Here is a 17,163-nt window from a genome sequence, read left to right as displayed (position 1 = left end):
ACGGCGGCTCTGGAAAAGGAACTGATGCTGCACTGCACTGTGTTCCTCCAGAACGATATCACCCTCTCTTTTTTATTATTATTTTTAACAAGAAGAAGAATATAACCCTCGCACTGCCTTTACGGAAAGGAACCGTGACCCTCAGCATGTAGAATGTGTTATTGTATACTGTACACGTTATCACTTGACAAGACGTGTACACACAGGATAAAATAGATGTAGCAGTAATAATTTAGTTACTGTTGCAAAAGAGCAGGATGGGAAAACAGATCCAGCTCTGACAGAAAGATATATACTCCTTGTATCACTTTATTCTTTCTCTCTCTATCTATATATATAGATAGATATATAGACTATAGACACACGATGGCAGGTGGCACACCGATCTACGACAATAATAAGAAATAAATACACCTATTATACCTCATATCTGCATACATGACACACACAGGTATGTCCACGAAAGCAAGCAGCCACCCTACAATCTACATGCATGTTCCTTGTATATCTCCAAAGATCGGATGCCCTGTTTGTCTGCTCTCACTAGCCGACCCTCCTTGGCTCCCATACCGCATCATGACATCTTTGTCCGCATTTATTTATGTACTCTTGTTGCCATCTCGGCCGACGAAGAAAAGCGCAGGAATAACGGCCACACAAACAAACCGGGATTCCGGTCAGTGCGCAGGCTCTCTGCTCCAGTAAACTTGGCAGCGGTTTCAGGAAGCTGCTGGCTGCTGCTAGCTCTCAGTCTCAGTCTCAGTCTCAGTCTCATACATACATACATATACAGCAGCTGGTGGGGTGTCTAGGTCTCTCGTACTCGTCGGTACACGCTTGCCAATCCATCCAAACCCGCTGTATCTGCGCTAGCTGGTGTCCGACCGTGTCTGCCATGGCTTCTTCTCCACGCACAGCCATGTTCTTCCTCGCGCTGTCCCTGGCGCTACTGGGCGACGACCTTCGCCGCTGCTCTGCCTCTCAGGTGCCTACTCCAACGCACGCCGATATGCTTATATTATATCTCCACGGTGGTGGTCAGCTGCACTTCTGTAGTAGCTAGCAAATGGATGGATGATGCCAACTCTTCCTTCAGGTGTACGTGGTCTACATGGGCAAAGCGCCGCAGGGCGACAGGGCACCCCGTCGACGACGACACGCCGGGCTGCACCGCCAGATGCTGACGGCTGTTCACGACGGCAGGTCCACAGCAGACTCGTTAATTTGAATTCCTTCCTCCATAACCCCTCCTAGGCTTAGCTAGCTAGCTCCCACCTCCCAGTGCCGTTTCCATGCAGCAGTATATATATATCTTGAGTCGGACGCTTCCTCTCCGCAGCTCGGAGAAGGCGCAGGCATCACACGTCTACACTTACAGCGCCGGCTTCCAGGGCTTCGCGGCCAAACTGAACGAAAAGCAGGCCATCAGATTAGCCGGTAATTAGTTTCACAACACAGGCTACTCTTTTAGAATTTAATCTTGGTCCAAAACAAGTTAGATTACATCATAGTCTGAGTAGATTATACGGGTTTCATTTCCCAAACAGACGGCCCCTAAATGAGTCTAGCTAGCTGTGATGCCAAAAAGGCGCCTAATAATTCTGATGCGCGTCTTCAATTTCTTCAGAGATGCCTGGCGTCGTCTCGGTGTTCCCAAACACAAAGAGGCGACTGCGCACCACCCATTCCTGGGATTTCATGGGCTTGTCCACCAGTGCAGAGGGTCAGGTCCCTGGACTGTCCACCGAGAACCAGGAGAACGTCATTGTTGGATTCATCGATACAGGTGATGGAGTACAATTGCAGTAACATGTATACTAAGCTAGCTAGGTTCAAACTGGAACTCGCATTCTTCAGTCAGATCATGTGACACCAAAAGAATATATATCTTCTCTTCCACCATATTAGTTCCAGTTGTGTTCTAGCTTACAAACTGACAAGGCATGATGTTTGTGTTTTCATGTTCGACCGACTTGGCCATCAAATGACTGTTCGGACAGAAACGAAAAAGGATACCATCGGATCGATAGAAACCAAAATCATGGAATTCTAGCTAACTGTTTTGTTTTGTTTTTTTTTTACCTCCTCAGGAATCTGGCCAGAATCCCCTAGTTTCAGTGACCACGGGATGCCTCCGGTTCCCAAAAGATGGAGAGGGCAATGCCAAGGAGGAGACGCGAACTCACCGTCAAATTTCACCTGCAACAGGTACACACGCTCTAAAACCAACCCACGGTACGGTATTCCAGCATTGGAATTTTCTAAAGCCACCCCCCAAACATGCACGATAGGAAGGTAATAGGAGGCAGATATTACCTCAGCGGATACCAAACAGAAGAGGGTGGCGCCATCAAGTTCGTATCTCCAAGGGACAGCTCGGGGCATGGCAGCCACACTGCCTCGATAGCGGCCGGAAGGTTTGTCAGGGACATGAGCTACGGAGGTGGTCTGGGCACCGGAGGAGGGCGGGGAGGAGCCCCCATGGCAAGGATTGCAGCCTACAAGGCCTGCTGGGAAACTGGCTGCTACGATGTTGACATTCTCGCGGCGTTCGACGATGCCATCAGAGACGGCGTCGACATTATATCTGTGTCGCTAGGCCCAGACTACCCCCAGGGCGACTACCTCAGCGACGCCATATCCATCGGGTCGTTCCACGCGACGAGCAACGGGATACTGGTCGTTTCCTCGGCGGGGAACGCCGGGAGACAGGGCTCGGCGACTAACCTCGCGCCGTGGATGCTCACGGTGGCTGCAGGAACGACTGACAGATCGTTCTCTTCGTATGTCAGCCTGGCAAACGGTACCTCCGTAATGGTAAATTCCCTTCCCACTCTTAAAAACGACGCCTCCAGTCTTTATATGCGGAACACTACTTATTATATGCGGTCTTAATTAAGGGTGAGAGCCTGAGTACGTACCGCATGGAAACTCCCGTCAGAACCATCGCAGCTTCGGAAGTCAACGCAGGCTATTTCACCCCTTACCAGTCCAGGTAAACAATAAACAACTATTATCTCGAAAGATAATCATGATTTGGATTGTCAGCCCAACTGAAAATTTCTTGTGGACTTGGTGTCAGCTTGTGCCTGGATAGCTCTTTGAACAGGACCAAGGCCAAGGGAAAGATCCTTATCTGCCGCCGTAACCAAGGCTCCTCCGAGTCACGTCTATCGACGAGCATGGTTGTGAAGGAAGCTGGTGCGGCTGGGATGATCCTCATCGATGAGATGGAGGATCATGTCGCTAATCGCTTTGCTGTGCCTGGAGTAACTGTTGGGAAAGCCATGGGTGATAAAATTGTTTCTTATGTCAAGAGCACAAGGTTGTCTGAACTTTACTATATATAGGAAAGCGTGCATTTCATTGGCATGCCAATCTTTTTTTGTCTAATAGCAATTCTACAGGCGTGCCTGCACACTGATCTTGCCGGCAAAGACGGTCTTAGGGCTGCGAGACGCCCCGCGAGTAGCGGCGTTCTCTTCGAGAGGTCCGAGCTCACTGACACCTGAGATTCTGAAGGTAACGACTAGCACTAAACCGCTGGGAAAGACTAATACAGGTGATAAATAAACTGATTGACGTCCTCCTCAGTTTCTTCTCCATGTGTGCTTTTTTTTTGTAGCCAGATGTTGCTGCTCCTGGGCTGAACATCTTGGCGGCGTGGTCTCCTGCCAAGAACGGTATGCGCTTCAACGTTCTATCTGGAACTTCCATGGCATGTCCGCACGTTACAGGAATAGCAGCTCTCGTGAAGAGCGTGTATCCGTCATGGTCTCCTTCAGGCATCAAATCGGCAATCATGACAACAGGTATATTAGCGCGTAACCTGAGATCTCCGAAGATGACAAACTAGTGTTGCAACCTGTCGACTCATGAATCTTGTTTGCAGCAACCGTACTGGACACCAAAAGGAAAACCATAGCAAGGGACCCCAATGGGGGGGCTGCAACGCCGTTTGACTTTGGCTCGGGTTTTATGGACCCCGTCAAAGCTCTCAGCCCAGGGATCATCTTCGATACACATCCTGAAGACTACAAGTCATTCTTATGTGCCATAATAAGCCGCGATGACCACTCCGTGCATCTAATCACCGGAGACAACAGTAGCTGCACCCACAGAGCCTCCTCTTCTGCCACTGCTCTGAACTACCCGTCGATCACCGTTCCGTATCTGAAGCAGAGCTATTCGGTGACGCGAACAATGACTAATGTGGGCAATCCAAGGAGTACTTACCATGCTGTGGTGTCAGCTCCGCCAGGAACCAGCGTGAGAGTGACACCAGAAGTCATAAATTTCAAGAGCTATGGTGAAAAGAGGATGTTCGCAGTTAGCTTACACGTGGATGTGCCTCCTCGAGGTTACGTTTTTGGCTCTTTGTCTTGGCATGGAAATGGAAGTGATGCTCGCGTGACGATGCCGCTGGTAGTGAAACTACAGACTTCTGGCAAGGCCTGACCGAGTTGATCCCCCTGGAAAGATGCTTGGAAGAGGTTGCTAGAATGCTAGATCAGGCTACAAATCTAGGTGGTACTAGAACTGGAAATACTGACCATATCAGAAGCTAACCGCGATCAATCTGTGAAAAATATCATATTAACTATGGTATTTCATTTGTAAATGTCTTGGCTAGAACGCAAGCACTCCCAGAACAAGATTCTTTTTTCCTCCTGATGATTGTTGTAAAATTATTTCGTGCCTAAATGCAAATCTTAAGAATGCAGGAATTGTTGGGTTTCTTTTTCTGCGGAAGAGGAATTTTTGGATTTAGCGACCAGCTAACTAACGCCCCCAGGCTTATCCACCAGGATTCTGGTCTTTGTAAAGGGTAGGTTTGGTGACAAGGGGATTGAGGGAGATTAGAAAGGATTAAGGGGGAAATGAACTAATTTCCCCCTCAATCCCGCTCAATTTCTTCACCAAACCAGCCCTAATGATGACGGATCCGACACCTCCTGAACTCCATCGATGGTGTTCGCTGGTTAGTACAGGAACTTGTCGCCCCGATAGGAAATACCCATGAACTGATTCCCCGTGTGGCAGTTGAATGGTCGTGAAATTAGGGAGAGAAACGAAGAGATGGCCAGAGGTCGGGTCTCACCTGTGACCTGTCCCCTCGCTCCGTCGCAATGGCGCCGTCGTCCCCCTCCTCGCCACACTCCACCCACTCGAGTGCCCTTTGCCGATGTGTGTAGACTGAGCGTCTCCCCTCTGTCGCCGATCCGCCTCTCAGGAGAGAGAGAGAGAGAGAGGGAAGTTGTAGAGGGGCCATGGCCAAGCCTGGGGGACCCGCCATGAGTTGCCTCATTGGCGTATTGCGTTTGTTAATCGAACTGAAACTGTAGGGTGTCTGGGTGTGTTTCCATTTACCAGTCTGCCGAGTGCCGAGAAGCACCGAGAGTCCGAGGCAGGAGTTTCTTTTTTTTTTGCGATTACGAATGATTCCGTCGCGCGGCTTCACCGTCATGCACCGATTAGAGATGTCCAAACGGGCCGCCCGGCCCGGGTCCGGTGAAGCCCGGCCCGTTTTGGGCCCGGCCCGTCAGGCACGATTAAAAAACCGGACCGGGCCGGCTAAGCACGCGGGCTCAATTTCTTGTCCGAGTCCGGTCCGCAACGGGCCTAAATAGGCCAGGCCGGCCCGTTTAGTACGAAAAAACGGGCCGAAAAGCACGTTTTAGTGTAAAAAAACGGGCTTAACGGGCTTAGAGCTAAACGGGCCGTGTCGGGCTAGCCCACCGTGCCTAATTTCCTGTCCGAGTCCGGCCCGCTTATTCGTGCCGGACCAGCCCGGGCCCGCATATAACCGGGTCGTGCCGGGCTCGGACCGGGCCCAAAAAGCGGGCTTCGTGCCGGGCTCGCGGGACTCGTGCTTATTGGACATCTATAGCACCGATCCAAATTTAATCTTTTTTATAAATGATACAGATCCAAATTTCCTTTTTTTTTAATCCCGCGGCGCGATGTCGTCAGCTTGAGACCGCCGTCTTGCACCGCTCGCTGAATTGGGACCAAACTGCTTCAGCTGTCTACGGTGCCCAATTCAGTTTCAGGTGCAGTTTTGAGGTAGAGTTCGATTTCAGGTGCTACAATACAAACACATAAGGCTCCAGTTTCAATCATCACATATCGAACAACAGGTCATACACAGTCCACCATCAAGGGCACATAGTTCGCACACTCAGTTCTGGAGGTCTGTGGTTTGGAATGCCGATGAGGTAGGGGAGAAGATACAGTAGTGATGAGAGGGTCATGTCCTTCCATTAGGAGGTACTATTCAGCTTAGTTAATTCTCATAGATTGTTCTTTTTGTTTTCACGCGCCGTAGCATACAAACAGCACAACAGTCACGTAACATTAATATAATTAAGAGATAATATATATATAGAAAGTCATGAAGAAAAAAAATAAAAAGAGCTCGTCTCTTGATTTTTTTTTTTGTACTTAACATCTAAAAACTTCTCGAAAGACGCCTTAATTAATAGGTATTGTTATCCTAATACCGGGGATGCATTTATCCCTTCAGCCCACGGTCTCGCAACCGCAAGTGATTTGCAGCCCAACCTATGATCCTAGCTGAGTACAGCGCCATATGCATGCTATCATGACATAACTGTTGCGAAACATTCACATGTGATCAAACCCATCCGATGGGTTACTACCCAAGGGTCGCACCCCTTGGGGGAGTACTCCTGCAGTCTGTATATAATCAATGTTCCACTACAATAAAGACTTACAACTGTCATTTGCACTGTTACTCTGTTCACTTGTTTGCCACTGAGTTTCTAACACGTTATCAGCACCTTTGCTCTTCAACGAGCGGTTTCTCCATCACCGTCTGCACAGGCGCTCGTCCTCTTCGTCGCTAGTGTCACAGATTGCCGTGCTGCTGAAGAAAATTGGAGGGCTCTACCTCTTGAACAACAGGAAGGTATGCAACCTACTGCTCATCTTCGCGTTCATTTGCGTGAAGAAATTTGTGGCGCCGATGACGTTGTCCGATCTCCGGCAACGACGTCTGGACTGGAGCACGACCGGCCGACACCAAACCGTCGCAGACGCGGTTCGAGGCACGCGCTCGGCGAAGCCGGCCTCGGCGCGGCCAACCCGGCCCGACGCAGGTAGGGCATGGGCGGCCTAGCCCCCTGGAGGCCCTGTGGCACGTCCCTGGTGACTGCCCGAGCGCTCCGACGCGGGCGCGCTCGGACACGACCCGGCCGCGGGCACGAGCCCCTAGACGCCGGCTCAGCGGCGCGGTCACGGCCTCACGGGCGCGGGGCGCCCATGGGGCGAGCCCCCGACGGGCGCTGCACCGGTCCCAACAGCGGCGGATGCGGCCGGCTGCAGGCCGGCCCACGGCTCGGCCTTGGAGCGGGCGAGCGGCTTCGTCTAAGAGCCCTGGCAAGGGCGCGGACTGGCCAGAGCGGCGGGTGAAGCGAGGCCGCCCGGCCCCGGCGCGTGCTCGGTCCGGCCTCCAACGAAGTCGCGGGGGAGGGGGCTGCAAGGCATAGCCCGGCAAGCTCCTCGGCATGGCGCGGCTACTGGGGCCTATGCTCCTGCACAGGTCGCTAGTGCGGCTGGCGGGCGGCCCCTGGTGGCTCCAGGCGCGTCCTCGGCCGTCCACAGGCTGGTAGGCGAGCCCTACCACAGCGCGGGCAAGCCACGACATGACGCACACGGCACGTGCGTGGCCCCGGCCATGGCGATAGTGCATCTGTTCATGCGGATGTTCGTCCTTTGCCTGGCAAACAACAGAGGCTGATGAATGCCATTTTTAGCATAAATGGTTTCCTCCGTATCTGTGTCCATACGGATGAACTTAATTAATGGTACATTTGATACAAGTGTTCAATGCATATCTTGTATTTTTTTGAATTTGAAGATAAGTGATAGAGACATAGGCATTGGCTGTGTTTTATTCTTTTGAATAATACTGCCTAGAGATCATGCCTAATGCAACGATTAATTTCGTCTGTCACTGATTACCTACACGTGTTCATATAAAAAAATAATAATGGATATGATACTTTGTCTACTCCAAATCTTTGGAGATTATCCTGTGTCTGTTTTTATTATGAAAAATGCAGACTTGTTAAGTGAATTATATTTTTATTTACATTTATAATTCACATATTTCCGACTTGCTTTTGTTTTTGCATTCTATTATGTTTGCATAGAAAACATAGCACATAAAAAAGTCGAAACTTAACGGTCCTCATGCAACATAAGATTGCATTTTTTGGGAAAAGCATAGGGTGATGGAGTCCTAAGCACTGGCTGCGCTAAATTCTTTATAGAATTTAGTAGCCCAGAGACCGTGCTTTAGGCCGCATTTGAAATGCCTATCACTATGAGGTCTACATCTTTCGAGATGATTACCTATACGTGCTAACCCAAAAAAAAAAGATTACGGACCAAGCAGGTGTCGCGGGCTATGGAGCCAGGTTGGACGCTGCAGTCATGGTGACTGCTAAAAGAATTCTTTTAATTAAGTTCTACTTAATTAAACGATGAATTCTTGCAAAATATGACGCATATCTTGAACTTGGGATATTTCAACACATGATGGAGATCTAGGCTTTGGCTACAATAAATTCTTGGAATTTATTTGCCCTGAGACCAAGCTTTTAGACAGCAAAATGTTATTTGCCCATCAGTAAGAGGTCTACATCATATGGTTATGATGATTACCTATGTGTTCTCCCAAGTAGATATGTTGGAGATGTGATGTTGGTTATTCACCTTTATGGTGATTTCCATTTTATTTTTGAAATTTTGGTCAAGCACAGGGTAGTGGAGTCCTAAGCATTGGCTGCGGTATGTTCCTTGAATATATCAGTCCAGAGACCATGCTTTCAGGCAGCAAAAGTTTTGCCCACTACTGGGAGATCTACTCCATTGTTTCATTACATGGAGATTATCTACGTTGTGTACACCAATTTTTCAAAAATCTGTTGGTACACTGTATGTGATACCTATAATTCTCCATCATATGAAGATATGATATATTTTGCAGCATATTACAACATCAGAAAATGGTTAAGCCATTTGAAGGATAATTATTTAATAGAGTTTGATGAACTAGCCTAATGGGCTTGATTATCCTTAATGTTCATTTGATATGTTCATTTCATTTTTTGCATGACATGGGAATTCACCTCTTCATTTTGGAGGAAATGAGATGCTCTCTTTCTCTTATGGTTCTTATGAAAAGAACTTATGTGCTTTTGCGGCTTGATGTGCAAGCGCAAAATGAATAGCAAAGAAAATCATAAGACTTGTGGACTTATGAGTATGTGTCTACATTATGTTGTAGACTAACACTTTGTATTCATATATTTTGCTTGAAAGCAAATATATAAGCACATTAAAGAGGAAAGGGCAATGAGTATGACAAACTCTTTTGTCGTTACACTATACGTGGTATAGTGCTGTATGCCTAAGCATCTAATCTTGTATATGAAATCCCAATATATACAAACTACTCATGAAAGCTAAGATATGAAGGGTACTTCAATCTTCCATCTGACATGATAACAGTGGTTAGTTGTGTAATTCATGATTTGGACTAATCATGTAACAACACTTCTTTTTCTAAGAGAAGACCACTTTGTTAGATGATTTGCTTTTGAGTACCATTTAAATGATGCATGAGATTTGGTATAATCTCATAATTGATAGGTTCAACTCATGCGATGTGAGTTGAACACACTCATGTGATTTGAGTGTAAAAACTCATATGAATTTGAGTTAAACAAACTCATCGATTGGAGTTGATCACTCATGTGATTTGAGTTGAACAAACTCATCGATTAGAGTTGAACGAACTCATCAAGGGAGTTGATGACTCATTGATTTGAGTTGTGCAAACTTGTACGGGGATTCTTCCAATTGAGTAAGAAACATGCAATGTGGAGAATTGAGCCACAAACTCTATAAGTGGGGAAACAAAATATTCTCATATTCCTTTGGAAAGAGGAAAGAATATTTTGACAATCGCTTCGCGCGATATCATGATATGTTATTATCATATCCCCTTTGGTATTGGAAGTATCAAGGATGTGTTGATATATCCTAATTGTTATCTTACCATATTATAGAGATATCCATATAATTTCTATCATGTGGAAACACAAGGTGATAGTGATGGATATTGCATATGTTTCTCGGAAACATTTCTTATGGACTGTATTCTACATACATCCTCCCATACAAAGTGTTGCATATGTTATAACTTTTCAAGTGATGATACTTACCATGCTGGGTAAGATTGAATTGGTCATCCCATTGTTGGGATGAAATGAAAAGTTATGAACAATTCTATTGGTCATGTTTTTCCTATACGATGGATACTTGATGAGTATCATCGGAAATGAGATTTTAAGTCCCTCTTATCTTAAAATCTGATCTGAATTGGTTAAAGTTCTTTGAATTGTTTCAAAAGAACGAGTGTGGTCCATTACAAAGATGGTATGGACATTGAAGGCTTTATATGGTTCTATGGTGCATCTATATGATGACCTGAAGTGTGTCATTCGGACAACACGTGACCATTAAGTAATAATGTCTCAAGCTTGAGCACATTAGCCTCCACACTGCTGAATTTGCCAAATCTGCTTACAATGATGATTGTTTGTCTTGGTATTCAGAATGATATCCATAAAGGATATGATGAATCTGTGATAGATTCGAAAATTTCAGATCATTAATGACCATCAGTAATGAATTGTCATTTCCAACTGGTTATGGTTGGAGTCAGGAAGTTTTGCACGCTCCTGACTTGTGATTAACTGCATGTACTGGATGTACAAGTTCCCCTATGGTTTTTAGTACGTGGGAATCCATGAAAAATTTCCCATGCGTACATTGGGTATGTTTTCCCAATCTCACCACCGCAGCGTACATATATGGGCACACAGAAAACTGGGGATCTATGTGAGAATTCATTCTCCGTCGATCATTAAGTTTTAGAATCTCTTCTTGAGAATCTATTTATGGCCCGTACGCTTGCTTGAATCATGAGCTTTTCCAGGCATTAGGGGGAGATTTCAAGTACCAAAAAGAATGCCAGGAAATTATAATGAATGCAGTAAGTATTCGGGCTCAGGATCACGTACTAAAACTGAACCTCTGGGTTCGAATGATTTGCAAGAAGTTGCAAATTGACTGCCTTGTGCATTTACTATGAGGTGTCACTCAAATTAATCCTATGTGGAAGTGCCAGAAAGAGTGGTTAAATGGAACACCACTAAACTCCCTATTACAATGATGTTGTAAATAAGAGGGGGAGAAGTATGGTCACAAATCCTAGGATTAAGATGCTTGCAAGCTAATGAAGGCTAGACCTTCTGAGATAGTAAATGCAGACCATCTATTCGTTGGTAACCAACCTAGTGTTGGTGGACACCTAAAGGATATTGATTATCCTGTGAATGGAAGACATTCACAACCTAGCTCAGTGCGCACTGATGAGGCTAGGTTATCGGAAGCCCTTGATTCTCGTTTTGGGATTTCACGAGGAATCATAAGGGTACATAAAAATGACTTTATATCAACTGGAGAATTGTGTTATTTAAAAGCTACAAGTGTCGACACATACATCTCAGCAATTGTATATGCACTCCAAGTGATCCAAAAGACTATGGCCATAGCAGAGCACGAGTATGCTCAAATTGGATCTTGTTGAGTGATACAATGTTGCAAAGATAGCCTTGCTCACCGGAAAGAAGTGTTGAATTATTTCCACTTCAAGGTATCTTACTGTGGATACATGTTTGTTTTCATGGACTTGGAAACAATGAGGTGGTGAGAAAGCATGGCTAGTAGCAACTGGGTTTATACGCAAACCCAAGCATTATTTTAATGCTATAAAATTCTCTTCTACTGTGAGTAGTAAAATTCCGATACAATTTTATGGGCAGTAAATCATCTATCTGTGCAGTTGATAGATGTAGTGACAACATGTGCATATGTGGTCACTGGATTATGGTATTTATGGAGTCTTGAAGGATTCCAAATACATAATCACCAATCACAAAATTGAAATGCTTGGAAAGTCTTTGTGACTTAGAGCATCCTGGTCAAATATGGTACATTCGACCTAGTGAATCCTTCCTTCTGAAAGGATACACAAAGAATGGTATGTTCAGTGTAAATATGTGCAGCATATTTTAAACATACATTACTTATCGACGGAGTTCGAGATAGAGGATATGAATTGAAAGAGATTTTCAATTCAAAGTAAACTATCTTGAGTATATTGGATACAAAATTGTCTATATCCAACATATATTGAAGAAATTCAATATGAGAGAATCATTGTTATTTGATTCTTTCCGATCATGAGATGTGATATTGTATCTTGCAAGAGCATCCGACCGGATATTGCTTTGCAAAGATTTGCTAGCTAACATCACATGAGATCAAGTTATGATCTCCAGGTGTACTCATGCTCTCCTTATGTTTGGATATACTGATCTTGGATATCTATAGAAGATCCCCAGGTACAAGATCAATGACATACTTCTGGTAAGTTGGACCTACTGTTTGATAAATGTTGATCAACAGAGATTAATGGTCACTTACACTAATCATTCTAAGTACACTTCGTGGGATTGTACAGAATGATATACTACATATTGAGGGTATGTGGTGGTCATGATTTTATATCATTGACCTTATTATCTATGGAGATAATATTACTTTGTGTTGTTTAGATGAAAAACAAGTTACGAACTAAGTCTCTACCTTACTCCACATTTTTAATGTGTTTGAGAGCAAGTATGAGATGACTTAGTGATTTGTAAAGATCAGGGGGAGTTTCCTCTTGATCTGAAGAACTTGTTTCTGCATCATGTTGTACTCTTTTCTTTGCATGAGTTTTCCCCTGTTTGGGTTTCTCATTCAAAGTTTTTAATGAGGCAACATCAACACAAGGCCTATGTCGTATCATCTGTTTTCCCGTAGAGGTTTTCAAGGATGATACATTATGACATAGTTATTGTTGTATTTGAACTAGGATATGAGTTTATCTCCCTAGAGTTCAAATTGATCAACAATAGAGTATGACTACTCTCCTTATTGTTCCCGTTGGGTTTTTAAGGAAACTCAGCTGATATGTTGATTTCTCAGATTTTCTGGCAAGATTATCTTGGAAAAATATTAGCATGAGTTATATGTCTCATCATTTATTTTCCCCACTGGGGTTTTTGAGATGATGGCTATAGACATATTATTGTTCTTTGGGCTAGAGGTCCATTGGAGAAAAATGTCGTATTGTGGTTCAATTGAACCACTAACCATTATCCATAAGGATAATTGAGCTTATGTTGTTCAGATGGAAACAGGAAAATGGAAACATTAACATCTTGCAAAGTCTTGTGATAATCTTGATGATCTATTCACAAAATCTCTACCATACTCGACGTTTTCAGAAATGTGTTGAGGTGATTGGTATGAGAAGACTCAAGTGTTTGCAAAATCAAGGAGAGTAATTCTCCGTGATATTCGACCTGTTTTATACCATCATATTACACTCTTTTCTTTGTATGAGTTTTGCCTTGTTAAGGTTTTCTCATCCAAAGTTTTTAACGAGGTAATATCAACTAAGCTATATGCTTCATCATTGATTTTTTCCACAGGGGTTTTTATGCATGATGATTACAAGCATATTTTCTTTTGGAGTTCAAATGGGATTATTCTCATTATCCAAAAGACACTGTGTACTCCTTATTTTTTTCCCACAGGGTTTTTGAGGAGATGGTACATTGGAAGACGACTTGCAGGTGATCAAAGGGATTTGGGTTGATCAAGGGGGAGTGTTGCGAAACATTCACATGTGATCAAACTCATCCGATGGGTTACTACCCAAGGGTCGCACCCCTTGGGGGAGTACTCCTGCAGTCTGTATATAATCAATGTTCCACTACAATAAAGACTTACAACTGTCATTTGCACTGTTACTCTGTTCACTTGTTTGCCACTGAATTTCTAACAATAACCACTACTAGTGCGGGTCCTTTGTAGGCATTTCGTCGCGAAAACAGGGAAATCTCCTAACAAGAAACAGTTGCGTGGCGGTGGCGTGCGAACGCCGGGACGCGCTCCAGTCCAGTCCAGTGGATGCGCACCCGCCGCCGCTGGCCTGGCCCCCCTCGAAAACGGCAACGAGCGGTCTCGGTCTCGGTCTCGGTCTCGGTCTCGGCTCAGCGACCAACCCACGCGCGCGAACGGACCGTGTCCAAACTCCAAACTGCGTGCGGTGCGGCGACGACGGGCTCGCTCGGTTTCGCTTCCGCGTCAGCGCCCACGCGCCGTCCCCAGCCGCTGGTTTGGTTTTGCTTTCTGGACTTGGCGACTTGGTCCTCCTCGACCTGACCTCGATGATATGTCGAAGGTTTCTTGGAGCTGAGGTTAGGCTCGTTCGTATGGTTTTCAACGTACAGCGCGTTCTGTGGGTGCATGGGGGTAGTTTAGAGTTGACTTGTAAGTTTGAGGAAAAGGCTTTGAGCGTTAGCAGCTACGCGACTCCCTTGCTTCCTTCCTTCAAATTATATATAAAGTTCCAACGGGGTGTTTGAATACACTAGAGCACACACAAAAACAAGTTCATCACACAAGTGTTCAAAAGAACACAAAACAAGCTCCTCCTCTATTTTGGTTGATCGTGTTAATTAGGTTCATCGTGTTGGGTAGTCTATGATCAACAAACGAACTCTATTTTGGTTTGCCTTACGTATGGTTCGCTGGTGTTGCTGTCAAGTGGGGTGAAAAAAATAAATAAATGGATGCCTATGATTCCCATGGAACTAAAACAAAAACCCAGTAGCCATAACGTATCCAAAATAGTTGAGGAACCAAGGGAGTTAAGTGCTAAAGGACAAAAAGAAAAACATTCCAGTTCGCGTCAACCTCTTTTCCCTCCACTTTCGGCCGTCGCTCGGTCGCTCCTCTATATATACAGCCTCCTTTTGGTCAACTCCTCTCCATTCCAAACTCTCCCAACAGTCCAAACCCGTGTCCACCGAAAGTTTGATGGGATCAGGCCTCTCAAGCAGCCACCACCGGAGCAGCGGCGCGTCGTCGTCGCTTCACCAGCCACCGGCGGCGGCCCCGGCCCTGGTCGTCGCGGCCGACGGCTCGCTGCGGGAGTTCGTCACGCCGGCGGCGGCGCCGCTCCTTCTCCCCGTCTCCGTCTCCGACGTGCTGGGCGCGAATGCGGACGACGACGGCGGCCGGTACTTCGTGTGCAGCTCCAGCGCGCTCTACTTCGAGACCGACGTCCCGGCGCTCGGCGCCAGCGAGCTGCTCCGGCCGGGGCAGGTCTACTTCGTCCTCCCCGCGGCCATGCTCGGCAGGCCGCTCTCGGGCGCCGACATGGCCGCGCTGGCCGTGCGCGCCAGCCAGGCGCTGGCGGCGGGAGCGAGGCCGCCGCGTGGCGGGCGACGCCCTCGCGGGTCCACCAGGGCGCGCGTCGTGCCGGCGGCGGCGGCGCACCACGCGCACGCGCACGGCGACGAGGAGGCTGTCAACGAGAAGCTCAACCAGAGGACTCTTGGCGGCTTCGAGACGGCTCCTCCACGTGGTCCGGCCAGGAAGCCCGCTGTCGCGGCGCGACCGGCCCCGCCTGTGACTGTGACTGTGACTGAGAGGAGGGCGCTCAGCACCATCGAAGAGGGTGCCGAGTGATCGATAAAATGGCTACAAGGCGCGCGTGTTCGATTGATTGATGATTAGGTTTAGTTTTTTATTGGGTTAATTAAAGACTTAATGACACGCAAATAGTTTGAAAGGATAGGGAAACTTGTTACTTGGTTGATCGACGTCTGTGTACTACTCACACTAATTACAAAATTAAATGGGAATTTTGGTTTTCGACCTGGTTCTTTATCATTTCCTTTTGTTACCCAACTACCGTTGTTCAAACCGTCCTGAGATGCAAGCGACTTTTCTAATCCGTTAGATCATGATCCAACTATAATTTGTTATCTAGTTTTTTTTTTATAAAACTACACGAGCTTAAGGTGGAAGAATTGAAATATTAAATGCGACATATAATAAGATTATGATCTAATGGAGCAGAAGACTAATTGCACAATCGTTGTTGCCCCATTTGCAGTTATCTTTATAACGGTATCCTTGAAAAAGCAACCAATAAAAATACATCTATATATGCTGACGATTTTCTTAACCTAGTAGTGCCACTATAAACATTTTGAAATTACTTTTTTTATTGTCCACCGCACACATTTTATATTTTTTTCTATAGTCAAAAAATGGCACATATATTTATGGTCTAGAAATCAATAAAGAAGTGCCTATATGTCGTCTAGTAAATCTTGCAAATACTCTTTTTTTTTACTGCCATAAGAAATGGCAGGAATAAAAGTGCCCTTGTCCTCTAGCAACTCCTCCCCGAAACCGAAAACTAAACCGTCGTCTGAAATCCTAGTCATTCTCAGGCACCTGAAGAGAGTTCGTCAGAAGAAGAGAAGAAGGAGCAAAGTAAAGCCGATTAAAAAGACGGCCAAACACGCGTCATGCCTGAACTTAACAACGTATTGTATGAGCAGATTAAAGCGAGATGAGATTTGTCTTGCATGCGGTGTTCTAAGTAACAGACGACTAAAACATTTAGCGATATCCCTCAGCAGACAATCAATCAATCTATAACACAGCTGAATCAATCAATCAATAACTTTACTCTCTACAAACAGCTAGCATGCTTCGGTATCAATCGTTTGGCAGATGAATAGATCATAATACTGCTACTTTGTGCGGCCAGGCTGTCTAATGAAGTCCCATCGAAGGCAGCATTCGATCCTTTTTACTGTCTATCAGTATCAGGTTGACTTCGCATGGACCGCTAGCTGAGATAAAGTGTTACATATATTTCAGATGAAAGCATTATCAAATTGTCAAGATGGCCGAGTTGGTCTAAGGCGCCAGTTTCAGGTACTGGTCCGAAAGGGCATGGGTTCAAATCCCATTCTTGACAAAATATTTTTTGAATTTTCTTTTTTCCTGTGATTTTCATATTTTTTACGATCATCCTGTGCCTTTCATGGACAAACCACCAGCAGCGCAAACAGATTATTTTTTGCCCCCGATTTACTTATGTGATTTGCCATAAAAAATATTTTCACCTATGTAGTTTACCTGGCG

At 45.6% G+C, this 17,163-nt stretch overlaps 2 protein-coding genes, 1 long non-coding RNA gene and 1 other non-coding gene across 5 annotated transcripts; 3 read left to right on the top strand and 1 right to left on the bottom strand.

Annotated features, from left to right (window-relative positions):
* Positions 1–283: 283 nt before the first annotated feature.
* LOC111589529 (uncharacterized) lies at positions 284–5,402 on the bottom strand. The gene is made up of 2 exons (XR_002748570.2): positions 5,102–5,402; positions 284–1,737 (listed from the first exon to the last, which is right to left on the bottom strand). It is a non-coding gene; the product is annotated as an uncharacterized lncRNA (long non-coding RNA).
* Positions 781–4,727, top strand: LOC100383484 (putative subtilase family protein). 2 transcript variants are annotated; one of them, NM_001176132.1, is made up of 11 exons: positions 781–985; positions 1,097–1,203; positions 1,340–1,437; positions 1,628–1,786; positions 2,091–2,208; positions 2,292–2,817; positions 2,901–2,995; positions 3,083–3,325; positions 3,408–3,522; positions 3,626–3,812; positions 3,893–4,701. In NM_001176132.1, exons 1-11 carry the CDS (start codon positions 896–898, stop codon positions 4,456–4,458), a joined length of 2,304 nt encoding a protein of 767 aa, NP_001169603.1. In that variant the 5' UTR covers positions 781–895; the 3' UTR covers positions 4,459–4,701. The 2 variants fall into 2 exon arrangements, with proteins under 2 accessions (NP_001169603.1, XP_035815618.1); XM_035959725.1 differs by lacking the exon at positions 1,340–1,437 and having other exon boundaries at positions 826–985; positions 3,893–4,727.
* Positions 5,403–14,977: 9,575 nt separating the features above from the next.
* Positions 14,978–15,886, top strand: LOC100286244 (TMV response-related protein). The gene has a single exon (NM_001159132.2). The coding sequence runs from the start codon at positions 15,034–15,036 to the stop codon at positions 15,685–15,687; it is 654 nt and encodes a 217-aa protein (NP_001152604.2). The 5' UTR covers positions 14,978–15,033; the 3' UTR covers positions 15,688–15,886.
* A 1,029-nt stretch (positions 15,887–16,915) lies between these two features.
* TRNAL-CAG (transfer RNA leucine (anticodon CAG)) lies at positions 16,916–16,996 on the top strand. Its single transcript has one exon. It is a non-coding gene; the product is annotated as a tRNA-Leu (tRNA).
* The last annotated feature ends 167 nt before the right edge of the window (positions 16,997–17,163 follow it).

Source organism: Zea mays, chromosome 6, assembly GCF_902167145.1.
Source record: "Zea mays cultivar B73 chromosome 6, Zm-B73-REFERENCE-NAM-5.0, whole genome shotgun sequence".
Lineage (NCBI taxonomy): Eukaryota > Viridiplantae > Streptophyta > Magnoliopsida > Poales > Poaceae > Zea > Zea mays.
Note: the sequence above shows the minus strand (reverse complement) of the source record. Positions and strands in the feature narration are given on the sequence as shown.

Coding starts and splice junctions, on each gene's coding strand:
- LOC100286244 (NM_001159132.2), top strand. CDS start 15,034: ATGGGATCAGGCCTCTCAAGCAGCCACCACCGGAGCAGCGGCGCGTCG.
- LOC100383484 (NM_001176132.1), top strand. CDS start 896: ATGGCTTCTTCTCCACGCACAGCCATGTTCTTCCTCGCGCTGTCCCTG. Junction 986..1,096: donor GCCGCTGCTCTGCCTCTCAG/GTGCCTACTCCA, acceptor CTCTTCCTTCAG/GTGTACGTGGTCTACATGGG. Junction 1,204..1,339: donor ACGGCTGTTCACGACGGCAG/GTCCACAGCAGA, acceptor TCCTCTCCGCAG/CTCGGAGAAGGCGCAGGCAT.